Below are 19211 nucleotides of genomic sequence, written 5' to 3' on the forward strand. Positions count from 1 at the left end.
CTAGAGAGACAAAAGACACTCCCCACTCACCCATCGAAGGCACTGTAAAGCAATGTCCAGCTGCAAAAGCTAGACCAAACTAAATGCTTGTTGTAATACTTGCTGAATGACCATGTAAACACTCTGGGTAAACAATATACAGTGCTTTGCATATATAAATACACCTCTTACAAATCTATCCATTAAATTAATGTTTAAACAATGCTATACATATTATATTTGTGTATATACATTAGATTAATCAGTACTGAAGCCAAATCTGGAGCTTGTCTAACAAAATAGGTTATGACAATGGTCCAAAAACTAGTACAGTCAAATTTAAATGTTATAGAAAAATATTAAATATAAATTTTAAAAAGAGGAAAAATCAAGAGAAGCAAAAAACCTGAAAATTTTTATTGAAATTTTGTAGGTTGTAATTTAGGTTTGCAATGTTTTGCTTGAATTTAATTGTTGTATTATCTTTTCAAAATATTATTTTAATAAATATACTTGATATATATGAGAGGTGAAACGAAGTTAACATATGTAAATAAAGGAGGTCTTTATAACACAATAACAGAATACTGACATGAAATCAGATTAACATCATGGGTCGCTCAGTATTTCCAATACTGTGTCTTAGTAGGACAACATTTAATTTCTTTGTTTTATCAAATTTTGCTTTTGTTTGCTTTTGTTTTGTTTTAATGTGATTTTATTCTGAAATAATTGTTGAAAAATATTTCAGGGAAATAAACATCTTACATTACAAAAACCAATACTTTAGTAATTCTGGCAAAATAACATGTTATATTTGTATAATTAAGCTAATAGCCTTAAATAGAAGCAGCTTAATGCAAAATAGAGTTTGTTTATACTCTATTTAAAAATAGTAATAAATGTTGTTAACGCTTAGCAGAAACAGTGGCATATAGACTTCATATTAATGCTATATTTTAAAACAGAATGTAATAAGCTATAGGTTTTGTATCTGATCTCTGTAAAAATAGCAATACATTTGGCAATAAATCTAGTTAATGCTTAGTGGAAATAGTGGCAGAGATACACTCACCGGCCACTTTATTAGGTACACCCGTTCAACTGCTCGTGGATGTGCAGTCAACAAATCTGCAGCAACTGCGTGATGCTATCATGTCAATAGTATGTTTTATTATTATTTAATTGTTTAATCTATGCCATGAAGGGTTAAGGCAGTTCTGAAGCCAAAAGGGGGTCCAACCCTGTACTAGTAAGGTTTACCTTATAAAGTGGCCGGTAAATGTACACCTCCGTATTTAGGCTACATAAAACAGTATGTAACAATAACATATTATTTATCAAGTGGAAGCTACCTTATGGAAAAAATAAAGGCTTTAGGCATTTTATTAATACTTTTAGATTCTTTTTTAATAAATTTTTATTTTAAAGAAATGGTTTTGGTGTGTGTTATCGGTCTGTAAAGTTTGTGTAAATAGGAGGGCCTATGTGCCTTCAGAGTAAATAGGCACTCCTGAAAACACATCAAACTACACATCAGTGATTTATACTATAGGTTTAATATAGGGTTATGTAATATGTGGCCTTCTTATCATTTTCTTTTTCAGCTGCCAGAGCCACTGCTCACCTTTGACCTTTACAATGACTTCATTGCTGTGGGTAAGGAGATTCAGAGGCTCAGCGAAAAGGACCACGCCGCTGAGTCTCCTGGGATTGTGGAGAATATAGTGCGCAGGCTCAGAGAGCTCATTGGCCGATTGCCTGTGTGCAACAACATCACAGTGCAGCACATGATGGCCCACTTGAACAGGTACACTCAAAATATTTCGTTTGCTGTTTGTTCAAGCTACTTATTTTAAATGAGCTGAATTAACACAATTCTTCTGGGTTTTTTGGGACAACTTAAATTTGTAAAATGACTAAAAACTGCTGTATGTAAGTTTTTGACTCTTGTAAAGCATAAAAATACCATCATATATTTGCGAGATGTTAAAGCAAAATGCTAAGTAAACATTCTTGTTCATCTAAAAAACAATGCTGAAGCCAGGTATTCTGCTTTGAAAATGTATTTTCCTTGCCAGAATGCTGTCTTTGTTTAGTTTATTTTAACCCGCCCAATGTCAGTTTAGCCAGTTATATTTCAGCACCGCGGGTTGTCTTGGTGTAAAACAGCATATTTTATAGTCAGGTACGCTCTCAAAGCATGTGTCCGTGACTGAAATGCGAACTGCAGTGGACAGTAGCGGACTTTGAAATCGGATGCAGATTCAGAATTCCACATGGTGGTTATTAATTATCAAATAATATAAATATTACGAATGTAAACATTAGATGAGCAGGTTACATTGTAACCCAGTGTACTATCAGCATGCTATGTAACGGGATTTGGCTGTTTGCACCAAAAAAACGTGATAGAAATTTAAATACAGCCATTCAGAACCACAGAATAGTGCACTTACTGCAGTCCAATTAAATTGTAAGGTGTATAATTTAATTAATACATATTAAACCTTTTTAACATTATTAAATGTACATGCCGAATCACTGAGATTTGAACCGAATTTGAAATTGAACTTTAGAACTGTGACTATTTATTTTATTTTCAGGATCTGAGGTGAACTCTCTGCTGCGGCTTTCAGTAGTATGGCAATAAATTTAATGTAAACCCAAGCGGCAACCTCCCGCTCTCCTTCATAAAGAACCTACAGAAGTAACTGAAACTGCAATTTATCGAAGTTCCACTAGTCCTGACTCCATAATAGAGCAAATTTCTATTTTGCCCACCGTTAAAATGGGCAACTTTACAGCAGAAAGAAGGGGTTTACAGTCTGGTACAAAGAAAGATTTTGGTTCATATAGGTAGTATTACTCTTCATGATAACTGTAAGGGGGTCATCCGTTTCCTGTATAATAAGTTATATCAAGTCTGCATAATTAAGGGCGTGGCCACTTAAGTTACAGCTAGATCTTGCTGGTCGCCGTCACTTCACCTCAGCGGATTCCGGCTAATTAGCCGCTGAGCTCGGCATATAAATCGTATTTTTGTTTTGTTTTATGTGGCTTTACACAGTCAGTTGCTTTTATTTCTTACAATTATCAGACAATATGGCATGCTGTGTGCACTTATATGTGCTCACAAACCATTCACATGGCCTCCCAGGTGAGTGAAATTAAGTACTTATATATCATCTCTAAAAATGTATTTGTTTTATTTAAGATTATTTATCATTTATAATTTTCTTTAGACTCGTAATGCACCCTAGAATCAGACAGATTGATTAGCTGTAGGCTCTAGAACAGTTGTCTGAAATGTTGGCATACAGTGGTATGCCTGGATTTCATCAATAGCCTTACATTTACTAACACTATATTTGAAGTATTTGGAAGTAATTCGCATTTTCCTCCTGTAGAAAAACGTCATAAGAACAATGTTTAGTGGCTCAATGTATTACAACAGTGTTTTTAAAAGAGTAAACACTTTATTGATGTAGTGTACAACAGTGTACAAGCACATGTGGTCAGAGCACAAACGGGTCGCAGGTAATGAAGGATTAAGAGTTTCCCCCAAAAGAAAGCCCATCTGAGCAAAATGACAGCATGCGTCTGTAGCTCCCGTCATGCTCTGCCTCTTTGCACTTGTTATTCCCTGGTCGGTGCAATGACGCGCAAACAAAATGGCGACAGTTGGCTACGCCTACTTGTAGCTACTTTTACGTTCTTCAGAAACCCATGGGTGACGTCACAGATACTACATCCATATCTTTTCATCCATATTTTTTAACTGTGTACCAACCAAGGCGGTTTAGTCAATGTGATTACAAGTGGATAATGCTAAATACAAGGTGTGAAACTTTTTAAGTGTTTTATGTTTTAATTGGATGTTTGATCAGATTGCTTTCATAGTAAAAATAATCATAATATATATTTCACAATATATTACAATATAATACATTTACATTTAATACATTTATAATACATTACAGTACAGTGCATTTAAAAACAAAATCACCTACTCTCTGTCTACTTGCATGTTGTAAGGAAGCACACCTAAACCAAAAGTATTCACACCTCACTATATGCTGTAGAATCTAAACACAAAGGTTACAACTGAAACTGTACTTGCCGTCCACATTCTTTTCATTTGCTATCATGAAAGGGATTTGTAGAGCGAGAAAAATAAGACACAGGGCTCCAGACTGCAACTAAATGGTTTTACTTTGCAATCTTTTTTTCCTGTTTGTGCAACTAAGTAGAACAAAATAGTGCTCTTTATTTGAACTTTGTGCTGCAAGAGATCATTTGTTGTTTGTGTGAAGTATGGTTCAGACAAGAAGGGTATTCTGTTATTCTTCTGATGTGTTTGCGCTTCCGATGTGTTTGCTGTCTATTTTTTGACATATTAGGCGCTAAACAGCACTTTGAGATCAGGTTACAAATGCATTAATATATATTAGCAACCCTAAATATTACTAGATTAAAGACAAATGAATCAGAGCTTGTGTTTCAGTTCCCGAATCAACCAGGATATTACATAGCTTGATAATATTCCAATGGGCTTCGAAGGGTTATTCAGCCAATGATAAACGTCCGGTGAAAGCTGAATGCAACTATTTTCAATTTCATTAAATTCCTTTTACAGCATCAATGCTGTAATGTAATTACAATACATTCAGTTAAATAGACTTAAGCATTCATTTAGCTAGCGCCATCAGGATCAGCAGGCTAATGCAGAAACTCCATTGAAAACACTGGAGTAAAATAAACTGTCATATTTTAAAGAGCTGGCGGGGGAAAATGGAATGTAATGCAGTGCTTCTTGTGTGGCCTAAGACCTACTTCATATCGTATATCAATCAGGCAGGGAAGATCAATTATTTTTAAAGAAATCAGATCTTAAACGTGGCAAGTTTTTATTGGAAAGACAGTTCACCGAAAGACCCGAAGCTGGCTGGCTGAAATTCAAAAGTCTGTGAGCTTATTGTTGGTACAGTACATGGCCTGTTTGTCAGGATGTTTGATCTAAAACTTCTTAATTTGGGATCCAAAGACAAACAAATATCTCAAAGGTTAGAGCGACGTGAGCGACATTTGTCAATTATGTTTAAACACTGCAACCAAAGTGTTTCTGTTCAAAAAAGATCATATTAGATTTTTTTTCTGCAGATGTGAGATACCAGTATTAAGCTGAGTCAATCTAATAATGACTGGATGAACCCTACAATCTTTCTATTTTTAAAAGAAGAGAGAGGACAACAAAGTCATACTTATAGGTTAAACACTTTATTTGATATTGGTTTGCATCAGACTCAACATGCAAGGTTTCTGTGCATAACATTTTTTAGGATAACACTTCCTTTTACCTAATTGGTTTACATTTGCTAAATGCCAGAATAATGAGAGTATTTATTTTTTTATTTTTTTTTATTTCTAGACAGTCAAAAGTTTACATACTGTACATTTCCTTGGTATGTTTTAGCTTTGCTTTTAAACTGTATAACTTTGGTCAAATGTTTTGGGTATCCTTCCACAAGCTTCTCACAATAGTTTGAAGGAATTTTGGCCCATTTATTGAGTCAGAGTCAGATTTGTTAAGTGGAGTCAGATTTGTTGGCTGTCTTGCTCGCACAAGCTTTTTCATCTCTGCCCACAAATTTTCTATAGGATTGAGATCAGGGCTTTGTGATGGCCACTCCAAAACCTTCACTCTGTTGTCCTTAAAACACATTTTAACTAATTTGGTTGTACACTTAGGGTCATGGTCGGCTTGGAAGACCTAGTTGTGTCCAAGTTTAAATTTCCTGGCTGATGTCTTGAGATGTTGCTTCAGTATTTCTACATAATGTTCTTTCCCCTTTGTCCTCCAAATGTAACACAGGTCATTATGGCCAAAAAGTTCAACAATCTTAGTTCCACCAGACCACAGGACATGTCTCCAAAAATTATTCTTTTTCCTATTATAATTTAGCAAATTGTAATCGTTTTTTTTTTTTTTTTTTTTTTTTTTTTTTTTTTGATTCTGGCTTGTTAAGTTTCACATGTTGTCACACAAGGAAGCAGTGTGTTTGAGGTTTTTCTAAAATAATATTCTACAGTTGTGCCTCCAATTAACTCAAATGTTGTCAATTAGCCAATCAAAAACTTCCAAAACCTTGACACCATCATCTGAGCTTTTTCAGAGGCATAATAAACTTATTGTATGTAAACTTGACTTTCAAGTTATAACAATTTCTCAAAAAATATCTCATTATTCTGCTATTAAGCATAACAGAAACAAATGTGATAATGCTAACATACCTAAAAGAGAAACATTAGTCACATTAACATCTGACTTTTTTAATGTGCCTTTTTATACAGTGTATGTAAACTTCTGGTTTCAACTGTATATGCCTCATTTATAAGATGTAATAATAATGTCCTTAGAGTGTGTATGCAACATTTCAGCACAAAATACCAAACAAATAACATTTTATAACTATTTGGAACTCACCCTTTAGGCAAATTGTGCCATTTTGGTGACTCTCACTTTAAATTCAAATGAGATCAAAGCCCTTTTTTCAAATAAGGTTAGAGCTACAAATGTTCTCATTCATGGCTGTCTATGCTAATGAGGGAGAGATTATCACCAATGGGAGGGGCTTTCCCCCTCTGGTGATGCACACAAAGGGAGAATGTCAATTAAAGTGTTTCTGCAGACTGTGATTAGAAAAGTGTGATTAGAAAAATAAGAATTAATGCATGTTTAACTTTAGAGGCTGGCTATATTCACACGCTGTTGCCACACAACTGTGTTTAAACCCCTCATAAAAGTGATTTTTGCATAATTGGTCCCCTTTAAATTTTGGTATGAACCCAACATTAGTCTGGAGAGGGAAGGTTCTCAAAAAAGCCAAAAACAAGTGGTGATAAGAGATTTGTATGAGCATGAATATACCATGTGTATTTCTTTCGTGCCATTTTTTTAATGCCGGCTGAAAGCAGCAGCATGAAGTAGAAATACAATATGATTACAACAATACAACTACTGTACAACAATAATGACTGTTTTTAGATTGTTGTGAGGGGTAGGTTTAGGGTTAGGGTGGTGATAGTTAAAATTAAATTAGTGAAAAACAGTTAATGGGTAATTTAATAACTAACAAAAATAAGTCTAAAATATTGTTTCAGCATCGATACTGCAACGTAATCATTGGCAAAAGTCACATCGCAGGATATATAGAGTTGAGCCTGTTTTATTATTCATCATTTGTTTTTGAGGCCTCAGGCCTGTGACTGTATGAAGGTTTTACAAGCATTCAGGCATAAGAAATGTTACCATTTTAACTTTGCATGTCATGACTATTATTTTAGTAAATTATTTATACAACGAAGACTGTGCAGTACTGTTTTACATTTGAGTATTCAGTTACTGGATATCTGAATACTGTTAGGGCGGCACTGAGGCTCAGTGGTTACTGTTGCCTCACTGCAAGTAGGTCGCAGCTTCGAGTCCAGGATGAGCCATTTGGCATTTCTAATAGTTTGCACGATCTCTCCATGTTAGGGTGGGTTTCCACTGAGTGCTTTGGTTCCCCCACAGTCCAAAGACATGCGGTACAGGTGAATTGAATAAACTAAACTGGTCGTAATGTATGAGTGTGAGAGTTTATGGAGAGTGTATGGGTGTTTTCCAGTACTTGGTTGTGGCTGGAAGGGCATCCGTTGTGTAACACACATGCTGGAATAGTTGGTGGCTCATTCTGCTGTGGCAACTTCTAAAATAGAGACTAAGCCGAAGGAAAGTGAATGAATGCATATTAGATTTCTTTATTTTTGTATTTTACTTTATTGTATTCAACTATGCTTGTAGGTTGTTTATTATATTTAATGCAAATGCACTGCGCCATAGAATAATCCCAATCAATCTGAAATGATCAATTCTTTCCAAACAGAGATATTTAGGTCATCTGATGAAATTGTATCAATATCGCAGAGTGACAAAATGTTGCAATGTTAGATATTTTCAATATCATCCAGTCCTAGTCCTAAATGACTTTCTTCTCCTCAGGGTGGCCGAACAATTCGAGGACAACAAGATGTCTCCAGGAAACCTGGGTATTGTATTTGGGCCGACGCTCCTGCGGCCCCTAGTATCTGGAGATGTATCTATGATCGCGCTTCTGGAAACCAGCTATCAAGCCCTCCTGGTGGAGTTCATGATCTCCAACTATGACCAAGTATTCGGTTCCGCCACGAGATCCGGCACACCTCCGCCACCTCCACCCACAGCACCGCTCCCAGAAACTCCACCCAGAGCAACCTGTCCTGTTTCTCCATCCAGCAGCTCCTCTCAGGACCCCACAGCCACGTCTAGAGAACGTCCGCGCTCACTGGAGGTAGGCAATAATGCCGTGACCAGGCTAAAAAAGCTCCCCTCAGGTGGATGTGCTCGTGCGGCTGGAGGAGTTTATCTTGATCTGCTTTGAGCCGCTCTCGCACCGCTTGAGCCTGAATTGTCCCGCCGTGGCCGCGGAAAGGCCTGGAGGGATTAAACGCTTATTCTGTGAAGATTACTTTTGCTTGCCTGTGCGCTTGTGCTTATGTCAGAGTCTCACCTCTGCTGTACTGCGCTTTAAGGACCCAAAATACTTTAGGAGAAATCAAAGAAGAAACAAAACAAGATAGAATAATTTGAAATTACATTTTAATAGGCATATCTTAGCTTTAAACTGATTCACTTTATGAATTATTAATCAATATCTAATTACTCTCATTATTTATGAATTGATCATTTATTTGTTTTAATTGCTGGAACTGTTATCACAATATACGGTACCATCATTTCTTTTAAAAACGTTACAAAAATAACTACATTTTTAAATGTTGCACACATATGTTAATAGTAATTTAAAATATAACACTTATTACAATGTATATATACACACACACACGCAATAGGGTGGCACGATGGCTAATTGTGTGGAGTTTGCATGTTCTCGCTGTGTTCGCATGGGTGGCTCCAGTTTCCCCCACAGTCCAAAAACATGCACTATAGGTGACTTGAATAAACTAAATTGGCTGTAGTGTATGAATATGTATGTAAATATGAGTGTGTATGGGTGTTTCCCAGTACTGGGTTGCGGCTGGAAGGACATCCACTGCGTAAAAGATATTTTAAAATAGTTGGATGATATTTCGCTGTGACGAACTCTGAAATAGAGACTAGGCTGATAGAAAATGATTGAATGAATATATAATTACAATGATTACTTATGAGTCTTAAAAGTTCAAAGGTCTTATAATTGACCCCAGGGGCACTCCAGGTTTTTTTCAATGAGTATTTCAATGAGTGCCCTATATAGGGTTACATTTCTAAGGATGTACAGAGAAAGCAAACAAAGGTTTTAAACAAATTAACCATTCATGGTGGTGAACAACCCTAAATGATAACTTTAATGACATTGATTACAATATAATTTTTAATTGTTCATACAGTTCAAAGGTCTTATAATTGCCCCTAGTGTAACCCCAGGTTTTTTCCAATCCTATATAGGGTTAAATAGCTAATAGGTATACAGAAAAGCTTCCTTCACACTACAAACGACATGCAATGGCAAAGCGACAATCTTCCGTTCATTTCAACAAACAGTGAGCCACTTCTGGCGACCTCCGTCAACATAAGTGACAAGCCTCCTTTCTACTGCACACAAGCGACAGATCGGAAGTCATTCATTTCCAATGAAGAGTAGTCCGGAAGCTGCGTGGAGTTCCGATCATCTCCGTATGTGGAAAATTCGGATCCAAACTGAGATGCGGATCCGTTTAAATATTTGAACTCCTGCAACTAGACCGTATGCGACCGGCCGTACGATTGTGATGTATTTCAGGGTTTTACAAGCAGGTCCGTGCGCACGAGATAAGAAATAGTCGTTTTTTTGGTTATTTTTTTAATTAGAAAAAGTCTATATTAACAAAAACTGACTGCCACAAGGGGGCGTATGATAATAGCTGTGCAATTTAACCCAGTGTCCTCTAACCAGAAGAGTTTACCCATTAGAGGATTTCTGATTATAGCAAGAACCACAACAGAACTCAAAGGTCAAAGTCTTCCACACGTTAAGATTGTCTTAGCAGTTTAATGCTGAATCCTTTCTCACGAGCTGGAGCTGGACCAGGACCAGCGCATTTATTTAACCCACACTGACTGGCACAAATAGATTTATATAATCAATTTATACACTCAGAAAAAATACTTGTTTAAAAATAAGCTGAAACAACACAATACTTGCATTTTTGGGACAACTTTATTGTTTTTATGTTCAATTTACTTAAATTTGTAAAGACTAATAAGTTAACCTAATTCCTTAATGTTGTCCTAACACAAATCAATGTCATTTTATACAGTGTATTTAATAAAAATATGTCTTTTGTGCTCACCAAAACTGGACAAAACATGAATATAATAAAAATTATTTGTCATTTTTTACACAACATAGTGTGTATCTTCTAAAAAACATCAATAAACGTCTAATATTGCAATTTAAAAGTGATAGTAAATGTAAAAGATTTGTAAATCGCAAAAAATGAGACACTGATAATTTTAATCAAAGAAGCCTTGATTTATTTGAGAAAATATACAGTAAAACTGAAATTTTGTGAACTCTTAGATGCAAAGAGATTAGCATTTGTTAATTATTATATGTTTTAAATTATAATTTATTCCTGTGATTTTAATGCTACTTTAATTCATTATTTAACTAACAGCTTTTACAAAACAGTTTATTTACAAATTAATTACAAAACAGTAATATTAAAATTTTCAGTGTCATTTAAAAAATGCACCATTTCTGAATAGGAGTATAAACATCTTTAAAATAAAATAAATAAATAAAATATAAAATAAAAAATTAAATAAAATGAAATATATAATAAAATAAAAAATGAAATAAAATAAAATAAAAAAACAATAAAATAAAATAAAGTAAAATAAAAAATAAAATAACATAAAACAAAAAATAAATAATATAAAATATCATATATAATAAAATATAAAATTAAAAATTAAATAAATAAAAAATTAAATAAAGTAAAAAAAGACAAAAATAAATTACAAAATAAAATTAAAAAATAAAATTAAAAATAAATGAATAGGAGTATAAACATTTTTTAAACAAAATAAAATATAAATATAAATGAATAAATAAATAAAAAATAAAATTAAATAAAAATATCTAAAATAAAATAAAATTTAAAAAATACAAATTTAATACAAATTTTAATTAAATTAAAGTAAAATTAAAAATTAAATTGAAAATAAAAGAAAGTAATAAAAAATAAAATAAATTAAATTAAAATAAAGTTAGATGAAATCTTACTGAGGCCAAAGGTTATGAAATTGTTAATTTATGTAACTTCACACTCTAATTTTTCATGTAAATGAACCGACTCATTGTTTGTAATACTGCGTTTTAAAAAGCACAACTACGTCAAATCTAAATTCTGCCTTATTGGCTCTCAAGTCAATAATACACAGAATTCTTATCATTTTAACAGAATCGCACTATCAAGAGAGATTCAAGCGAAGGTTATATTTCTGACAAGTCCTCATCCAATGAAGCAATGGACCAGCTGAGCCCAGAAGCCAATGAGAGAGCAGGTAGGCGGGGTTTAAATGGTATTGACATTCAGTATCAGCTGGCTGCTTGCGCAAACATTTGCTCTGTGTTTCTGTGCCTTTGTCATTTCCTTCCTGTTGTCATAAGCAAAGCTGCCGGATGCTCTTACAAACGTTTTTTTTTGTAACACTTTAGTTTGAAGACCAATTCTCACTAGTAAAATATGAGAGAATGTCCACAGTTACGGAAAAGATCCTCTAACTTATATTTTTTACATTATATTTATAACTATGAAAGATTTTTTTAAAAATATGTTTAATATTTCTTAAGTGTTTTTTATAAAGCTTAAAGGCTTTGTCAATTTTAAATAATTAAAATAGCTTAATTTGTAGAGATTTATACACTGTAAAACATTCTATGATCAATTAGTCATGGCAACACATGTTTTTTATTCATTGTAACTTGTTAAACTAAGTTAATCATGTTCTAACTGAATTGTAAGTTAGACAAGCTGTTTTAAGTAAAGTTTCACAAACTAATTTCAAGAGGAGCATGTGATATGATTGACTGCAGCTGGTCACCCATCTACAATCATTAGTTAGCCAATCAGATTAATCTAAACTCACTACAAGTACCCTAGCTAGAACTACTTTCTTACCTTGGTTTTCCGAAGAAAACCCTATCCACCTCTTCTCCTCCTTTCCTCCTTTACCACGGGGAGCTCTCGAGAACCACCTGATCTCGTAACCCCCTTACATGCTCTATGGACCAGGCGGGAGCCCTGGGCTCAAATATCTCTGAGCTCAGGGTTCTCTCTCGGGAGAGCATGCCAAACCTAACATTTGTCAAACAATATCTAAGTGTGAACTCTTGAAGTCAGTTTAACAAAAAAGTTCAATGGACTCATAAAGTTGATTTGATTCAGCTTACAAATTTAAGGCAACCAGGATTGTTTTACAATGCAGGGATTGAAGTAGTTATGTTAGTTGTGGGTACTTTTCAAAGTAATTAGAAAGTCATTTAAATACATTTACATCATTATGTGTATTCAATTTTCACCATAATACAGCCTATTGAGAAATTATATGACCGTTCATATTACAAGAACCTCACATGGCTGGCAGGAACATCATTTTACTTTATTAAAACTTGGTGTAAATGATTCATAATTTAAGACATGACTAGGGTTCGTAGTCATGATTCATGAATCATTTACACCATTCGATTTAGAGTCCCAAGTTTTAATAAAGTAAAATTAAAACAATCATAGGCGACACAATGACTCAGTGGTTATCACTGTTGCCTCACATCAAGGAGGTCGCTGGTTCGAGCCACAGCTGGGTCAGTTGACATTTCTGTGTGGAGTGTGTGCTCTGTGTGTGAATAAGTGTGTATGGATGTTTCCCAGTACTGGGTTGCAGCTGGAAGGGCATCCGCTGTGTAAAACATATCCTGGTTAAGATATCGGTTCATTCCGCTGTGACAACCCCTGATTAATAAAGGGACTAAAACGAATGAATGAATAAAAATGATGTCATTTGTACATCAGCCTGTCTTGGAGTTGAATAAGGTCTGTGTAAAATTATTATAATTTTTTGTTTTGGTACATTAGTCTTTTTTTTCTTTGTAAGGAGAATTTAACATGCTGTTATGAAAGAAAATTTTCAGATGTAACTCTAACAATAAAGTATTTTGTATTGTATAACAATACATCAACAGACACACAAATAATAAATACAAAACAAGGCAGATAAAAGGGGAGAAAAGCTCAGATTACATATAAAACAGGACTGCCCCAAATAAAAGAGATTAGAACTTTGCTTATTTTCCAGATTAGAATACAGTTACAGTTTTTCTTTCAATTTGATAGGACAGAAGGTTAAATAATCCTAATATGGAGTCCAAACTTTGAAAATGTTCAGGTTTTTTTATGTAATACATGGGTAAGACGTTCCATGGGAATTAACAAAAAACAATATTAAATTCTTTTTTAATTATATCTTTGTTTAAGTAACTTGTTTAACACCAAACGCATGAAACATTTTTACAAAATAAAAACATTAGTTTTTGCAATTTGATGATGTTTAATTTTCTCTTTTTTTGCAAAGTAAGTCTGTTCATTTACTAAATAATGTTATGTTTGTTCATAAAATTCTTATAAAGGTATTTATTTTTAGGGATTTTATAGTATCGAGTCATGTAGTTAAATTACAAGTAATTAATTTACTTTTCAGATGGTAAATTAAAAAAAATAAATACATATTTTTGTCATTAGTAATTAATAAATGTTTTAAAATAACTTACTCAACTTCTCTCACTACCTACTTGCACCTATAAGCAGCAAATAGTTAATTAAGATGTAAATGTTGTTGTACATAATGAGGATTGGTCCCCAAACTAAAATCTAACCAATGTTTTTATCTTATTACATTTTTTGAATGACTAGAAATTAGGGCTGCACAATATATCGTTTCAGCATCGATATCTCAATGTGCACATAAGCAATAGTCACATTGCAGGATTTGCAATGCTGAGTTGATTACAGTTGACCAGGAAAAACAGTTCAGAACACATGAGAATTGTGTAGTTTTTGCAGAGTTTAATCATATTTGCACATGTTTTAAGGCCTGGCAGTTCAAAGAATTCAGACACAAGAAATTTTACCTGTTGTAACTTTAATACAGACTATTTTGTATTGAATTATTTATCCTTCAAAGACTTTTGCAGAGTTATTTTACATTTATTTTTCAAAATCTGTACCTGAATTTTATTTGACTGCCCTGAAAACATTATTTGTCCCAACAGACTTATCTCAATCAATCTAATTTAATAAATTCTTCCTAAACAGCAGTCATCTGGTGAAATGATATAGTATTTAAAGTATATTGCAGAAAATCTAAATTTTTCCAGTATCGTGCAGCCCTACTAGAAATTAAATTAATTAAATTAATTCTCAAACAAAGCCAAGTTGTTGTGAATTCATTCCTGATTTGTTCTCCTCTAGTCCTGGCTATGAGTGCCACGGCATCTCCTCAAGGGCTTCCGGGACAGGCTGCAGAAAATCAACTACAAACTCGCTCCAGGACTCACCTCAGCAGGCAGCCGGTCAAGTACTACAGACAGGGTTCAGCAGGAGCGCAGTCACGGAAAACAAGCGCTCAGTTGAGGGACGAGAACATTTCTGTGAGCGGAGAAGGACTCGTATCTGGAAGTGCAGATAGTAGTCGCAGCTCTTCTCCTGAGCCCTTAAAAACTCTCCTCTGCCTACAGGAGACCGTAGTCCCACAGGATAAGACAGAGAGTCAGACTGGAGCTCATGCAGGGGTGCAGAGGACAGTTTCACAGGAGTCCGTTCAAGCAGGAGCGTCTTCATTTGTCAGAGAAGGTAACACAAACCAGTCCAACAACACCCTACGGGGCAGAGAGCGCCTGATTCGCTCCTTGAGGAGGCGCTCTGTTGAAGAGAAAACGTCCCAGAAGGTGCTGTCTGGACTTAGGCTGAATTCAGGGAAGGGCGAGCAGCTTCATTTCGTTTGACACTGACTGAAACAGAGCTAACTTGTTTACTTGGGATTCGCCGGATTAAATCCCGATTTGTAAAGCAACAGTATTTTAGCATGTGCCGTACATTTTTAAGTCTTCCTGCTTTGTGGCCCATGAAGAATCGATAACTCATTTTAAAAGTCACCTTGTGTTAAATGATTGACTTTTACCATTTATGAATCCATGCAGCCAATTTCTGGGTCTGGCAGAAGCACTTTTAATTTAGCTTAGCATAGATCATTGAATCAGATTAGACCATTAGCATCTCGCTCAAAAAATATTTTTTTATAATTTTCCTATTTAAAGCTTGACTCTTCTGTAGTTACATTGTGTACTAAGACTGGCGGAAAAATGAGAAGTTGCTATTTTCTTGGTCGATATACAGTAGGAACAATACTCTTTATTCTGGTGGGAGCACTTTTAGCTTAGCTTAGCATAGATTATTGAATCGGATTAGACCATTAGCATCTCAAAACATTTCAAAAGGGTGTTTCAATAATTTTCCTATTTAAAGCTTGACTCTTCTGTGGTTACATCGTGTACTAAAACTGGCGGAAAAATGAGAAGTTGCTATTTTCTTGGTTGATGTACAGTAGGAACTACAGTATACACATTTTGGTCGGAGCACTTTTTAGCTTGGTACAGATCATTGAATCAGATTAGACCATTAGCATCTTGCGTTAAATTTATTTATTTTTTGGTAATTTTCCTATTTAAAGCTTGACTTTTATGTGGTTACATTGTGTACCAAGAGTGATGGAAAAAGGAGAAGTTGCTCTTTTCTTAGTCAATATACAGTAGGAACTATACTGTCATTCTGGCGTAATAATCAAGGAACTTTGCTACTCTACTATGCTGTAACTGAAGAATAGTCCAGCTTTGAGTACAAAAATTTTCAAAACTCTTTTTTGAAATGTTTCGAGCTGCTAAAGATCCAATCCGATTCAATGATTTATGCTAAGCTAAGCTAAAAGTGCTCCTTGCAGACTTGTAGATTGGCTGAAAAGATTAAAAAATGGTAAATCTCAACTGTTTAACTGTGTAGAGCTGTAAAATTAGCCCTTATTTCAAAATATTTGAAAATAAGTGTTCCCTTAACACACAATGCAGATGGCAGTTTCCGTTCTCACTGGATATCTGGCATAGATTTTCTGGTGTTTATTTGTGAAAACATAGACAGCCTGTCTTGTATAGATGTTTGATGCTGAAACATGACTCCTTTGGGATGAACGTGCTGTATGTGGAAACAAAACATGGATATTTGTTTTCTTTTTTTTCCAGAGTATATAAAAACCACTTAATTTTTTGTGTTTGTTTATATCTTTATCTTTAACTACTTTAACAGAGGTACTGTAGGTAGTGGTAGAGGTTATCTTTACTGATGTGTTTACATTTATGAGGAAAATAGAGTCTCCTTTTTAAGGGACAGTTCAGTGTTTTTTCAGATTTCCTCATCATTTGCTTAGATTTAAAAGGTTTTACACTTCGAGTTTCTTTTATCTGTTGAACACACACAAAAAGAAAAGATATTCTGAAGAATATTGGAAAAAATGAGTCACTGACACCTGTATAGTAGAGCACCATAAAAAATAATGGCAATTTGTTTTTTTCAACATTCCTCTTTTTATCTTTCTTTGTGTTCAACAGAAGAAAGATTTTTATATTCACAGATGTTATTTAATGTTAACCTGAAAGTTTCACAAAATCTTGAGGGAACTAGTGGTGAAATAATCCTGTGAGAAGGAAATGCTTCATTATAATAGTGGTATATTTTATTAGTTTTAAGTATATTATCAAAATGTTCTGTATTATGTAACGCAGAATGAATCTTCAGAGAGAGTTGAACATTTATATAATGGAAACGTTCTACAATTAAGTTCTGTGTTTTATCTTGTTGTACTGAATTGTAGACAATGGCTGGATCTAGTACTGTCTTTCCTAAAGTGAACTATAGGCTAACACAGCCAGTGGTGTAAAGTAACTACTTACAAATACTTAAATTAGTGTGATTGAGTAGTTTTTCCTCATGAAGTGCAATTTACTACATAGTTTTGATAATGTGTACTTTTACTTTCCCTTGAGTACATTTTTAGTGCTGTATCTTTACTTTTACTCCACTACTTTTCTTCAACTTGCAGACATAATTTTTTTGTCTATGGGGATTAGAAAAGTCAGTCGTTTGATTCCTGTATAGTTGAATCACTCTTAGAAGGTAGATTGCATCATAATGAACTACCTCAAGACATGTGCGATTCATAATTGCAGCAAACTGGAAGCATTAAATTTGTCCAAGAAGATGCCCAAAATCTTTACACGCATTGACCCAGAGTCTGTTTAGATGCATTTCACTGATGAGCAGATGACGGATATTTACTGTATGAAGACCAAAATGGCCTTTAACACCCAGCAGGACAGGTCATCAACATGATGTCAGACTGTCAGACGTTGTACCCTAACGTCATGGGGACGAGGCATTGTGTTTGGAAATGAAAATCGTGTTGGTGTCAGAACCTAACATCAGGCCAATGTCAGTGTCCAACCTAAAATCATGTTGATGTCCTGTGCCTGCATTGTAAACACTTTTCGGGTTTAGCCCCTTTTAAGAATCTGAGGTTGCCACAGCGGAATGAACCACCGACCACCAACTTATCCAGCATATGCTTTACATAGCAGATGCCCTTGCAGCTGCAACCCACAACTGGGAAACATTCATACACACTCATTCACACATACAGTTGAAGTCAGAATTATTGACCCCCCCCCCCCCCCCCACTGATTATTTTTTCCCCAATTTCAGTTTAAGGGAGAGATAAAAAAAAATGTCAACACATTACTAAATATTATAGTTTTAATAGCTCATTTCTAACAACTGTTTTATTGTATCTTTGCCATGATGACAGTAAATAATATTTTACTAGATATTTTTCAGAACACTTCAATAAAGTGACATTTAAAGGCTTAGGTTAAGTAGGTTAACTAGACAGGATAGGGTAATTAGGCAAGTTATTGTAAAACAATGGTTTGTTCTGTAGACTATCAGAAAAAAAATATTGCTTAAAGGGGCTAATAATTTTGTCCTTTAAATGGTTCTTTTAAAAATGTGAAACTGCTTTTTTTCTAGCCGAAATAAAACAAATGATACTTTCTCCAGAAGAAAAAAATATTATCAGACATACTATGAAAATTTCCTTGCTCTGTTAAACATAATTTGGGAAATATTTAAAAAAGAAGAAAAAATTCAAAGGGAGGCTGATAAATCTGACTTCAACTGTATACTACGGACAATTTAGCCTACACCTATACCACGTCTTTGGACTTGTGGGGGAAAGCACCCAGAGGAAACCCATGCGAAGACGGGGAGAACATGCAAACTCCACACAAAAACGCCAACTGACCCAGCCAAGGCTCAAACCAGCGACCTTCTTGTTGTTAGGGAAACGTGCTGGGTGAGTAAATACAATAGTGACTTTACTCTTTAATTTGTTCTAGCTTCACCACCAACACTACTATTTATAGTAATAATAATACTAACAGTAAAACGGTTATCGCAAACAAAGGGCATCTGAAATCGCACAGAATAAGGTAAGTAACTAGGCCTACTTGTTTTGATTAAGTAATTACCAAGTAATCACTGAAAAAGTATGCTACAATGTAGCAGCAAATGTGTTTGTAGCTATATTATGAATGTGTTTTGGATGTAGGCTACTTCAGTCGACATGTAGAGATAGTAGTTTTTGTCTACATGGTTATTTGTTTTTTCTATATTAATTTACGTAAACATTTTGTCATCTGGGCCTAAATTCCCTGCTGAAAAATCCAGCTTAAACCAGCCTAGGCTGGTTGGCTGGTTTTAGCTGGTCGACCAGCCTGGCTAGGCTGGTCAAGCTGGTTCTAGCTGGTCATCTCCAAGCCTGACCAGCTAAGACCAGGCTGGAAATGGCCAAAACCCCTCTAAAACCAGTCAACCAGCCTAGGCTGGTTTAAGCTGTTTTTTTTCAGCAGGTTTTTTTTTTTTTCAACTATACTATTTCTAATGCAGGTCATCATACAATTGTTGAGAAAAGTTTATATTTTAATCACCTCTTTCACGTGACAAAC

General features: G+C 34.7%; 1 protein-coding gene across 3 annotated transcripts in view; it reads left to right on the forward strand.

Annotated features, from left to right (window-relative positions):
• gmip (GEM interacting protein) overlaps positions 1-16419 on the forward strand; it is a 65518-nt gene extending 49099 nt beyond the window's left edge. Inside the window, exons 18-22 of one of the 3 annotated variants that reach the window (XM_073945053.1) lie at positions 1587-1789; positions 8024-8351; positions 11509-11611; positions 14575-14753; positions 14841-16419. In XM_073945053.1, the coding sequence (XP_073801154.1) occupies positions 1587-1789; positions 8024-8351; positions 11509-11611; positions 14575-14753; positions 14841-15107 (1080 nt within the window). In that variant the 3' untranslated portion in view covers positions 15108-16419. Of the gene's footprint in view, positions 1-1586; positions 1790-8023; positions 8352-11508; positions 11612-14574 lie in introns of all 3 variants that reach the window. The other 2 variants (XR_012401231.1, XM_689070.9) reach the window with 2 other exon arrangements.
• The last annotated feature ends 2792 nt before the right edge of the window (positions 16420-19211 follow it).

This window comes from Danio rerio, chromosome 3, assembly GCF_049306965.1.
Source record: "Danio rerio strain Tuebingen ecotype United States chromosome 3, GRCz12tu, whole genome shotgun sequence".
NCBI lineage: Eukaryota > Metazoa > Chordata > Actinopteri > Cypriniformes > Danionidae > Danio > Danio rerio.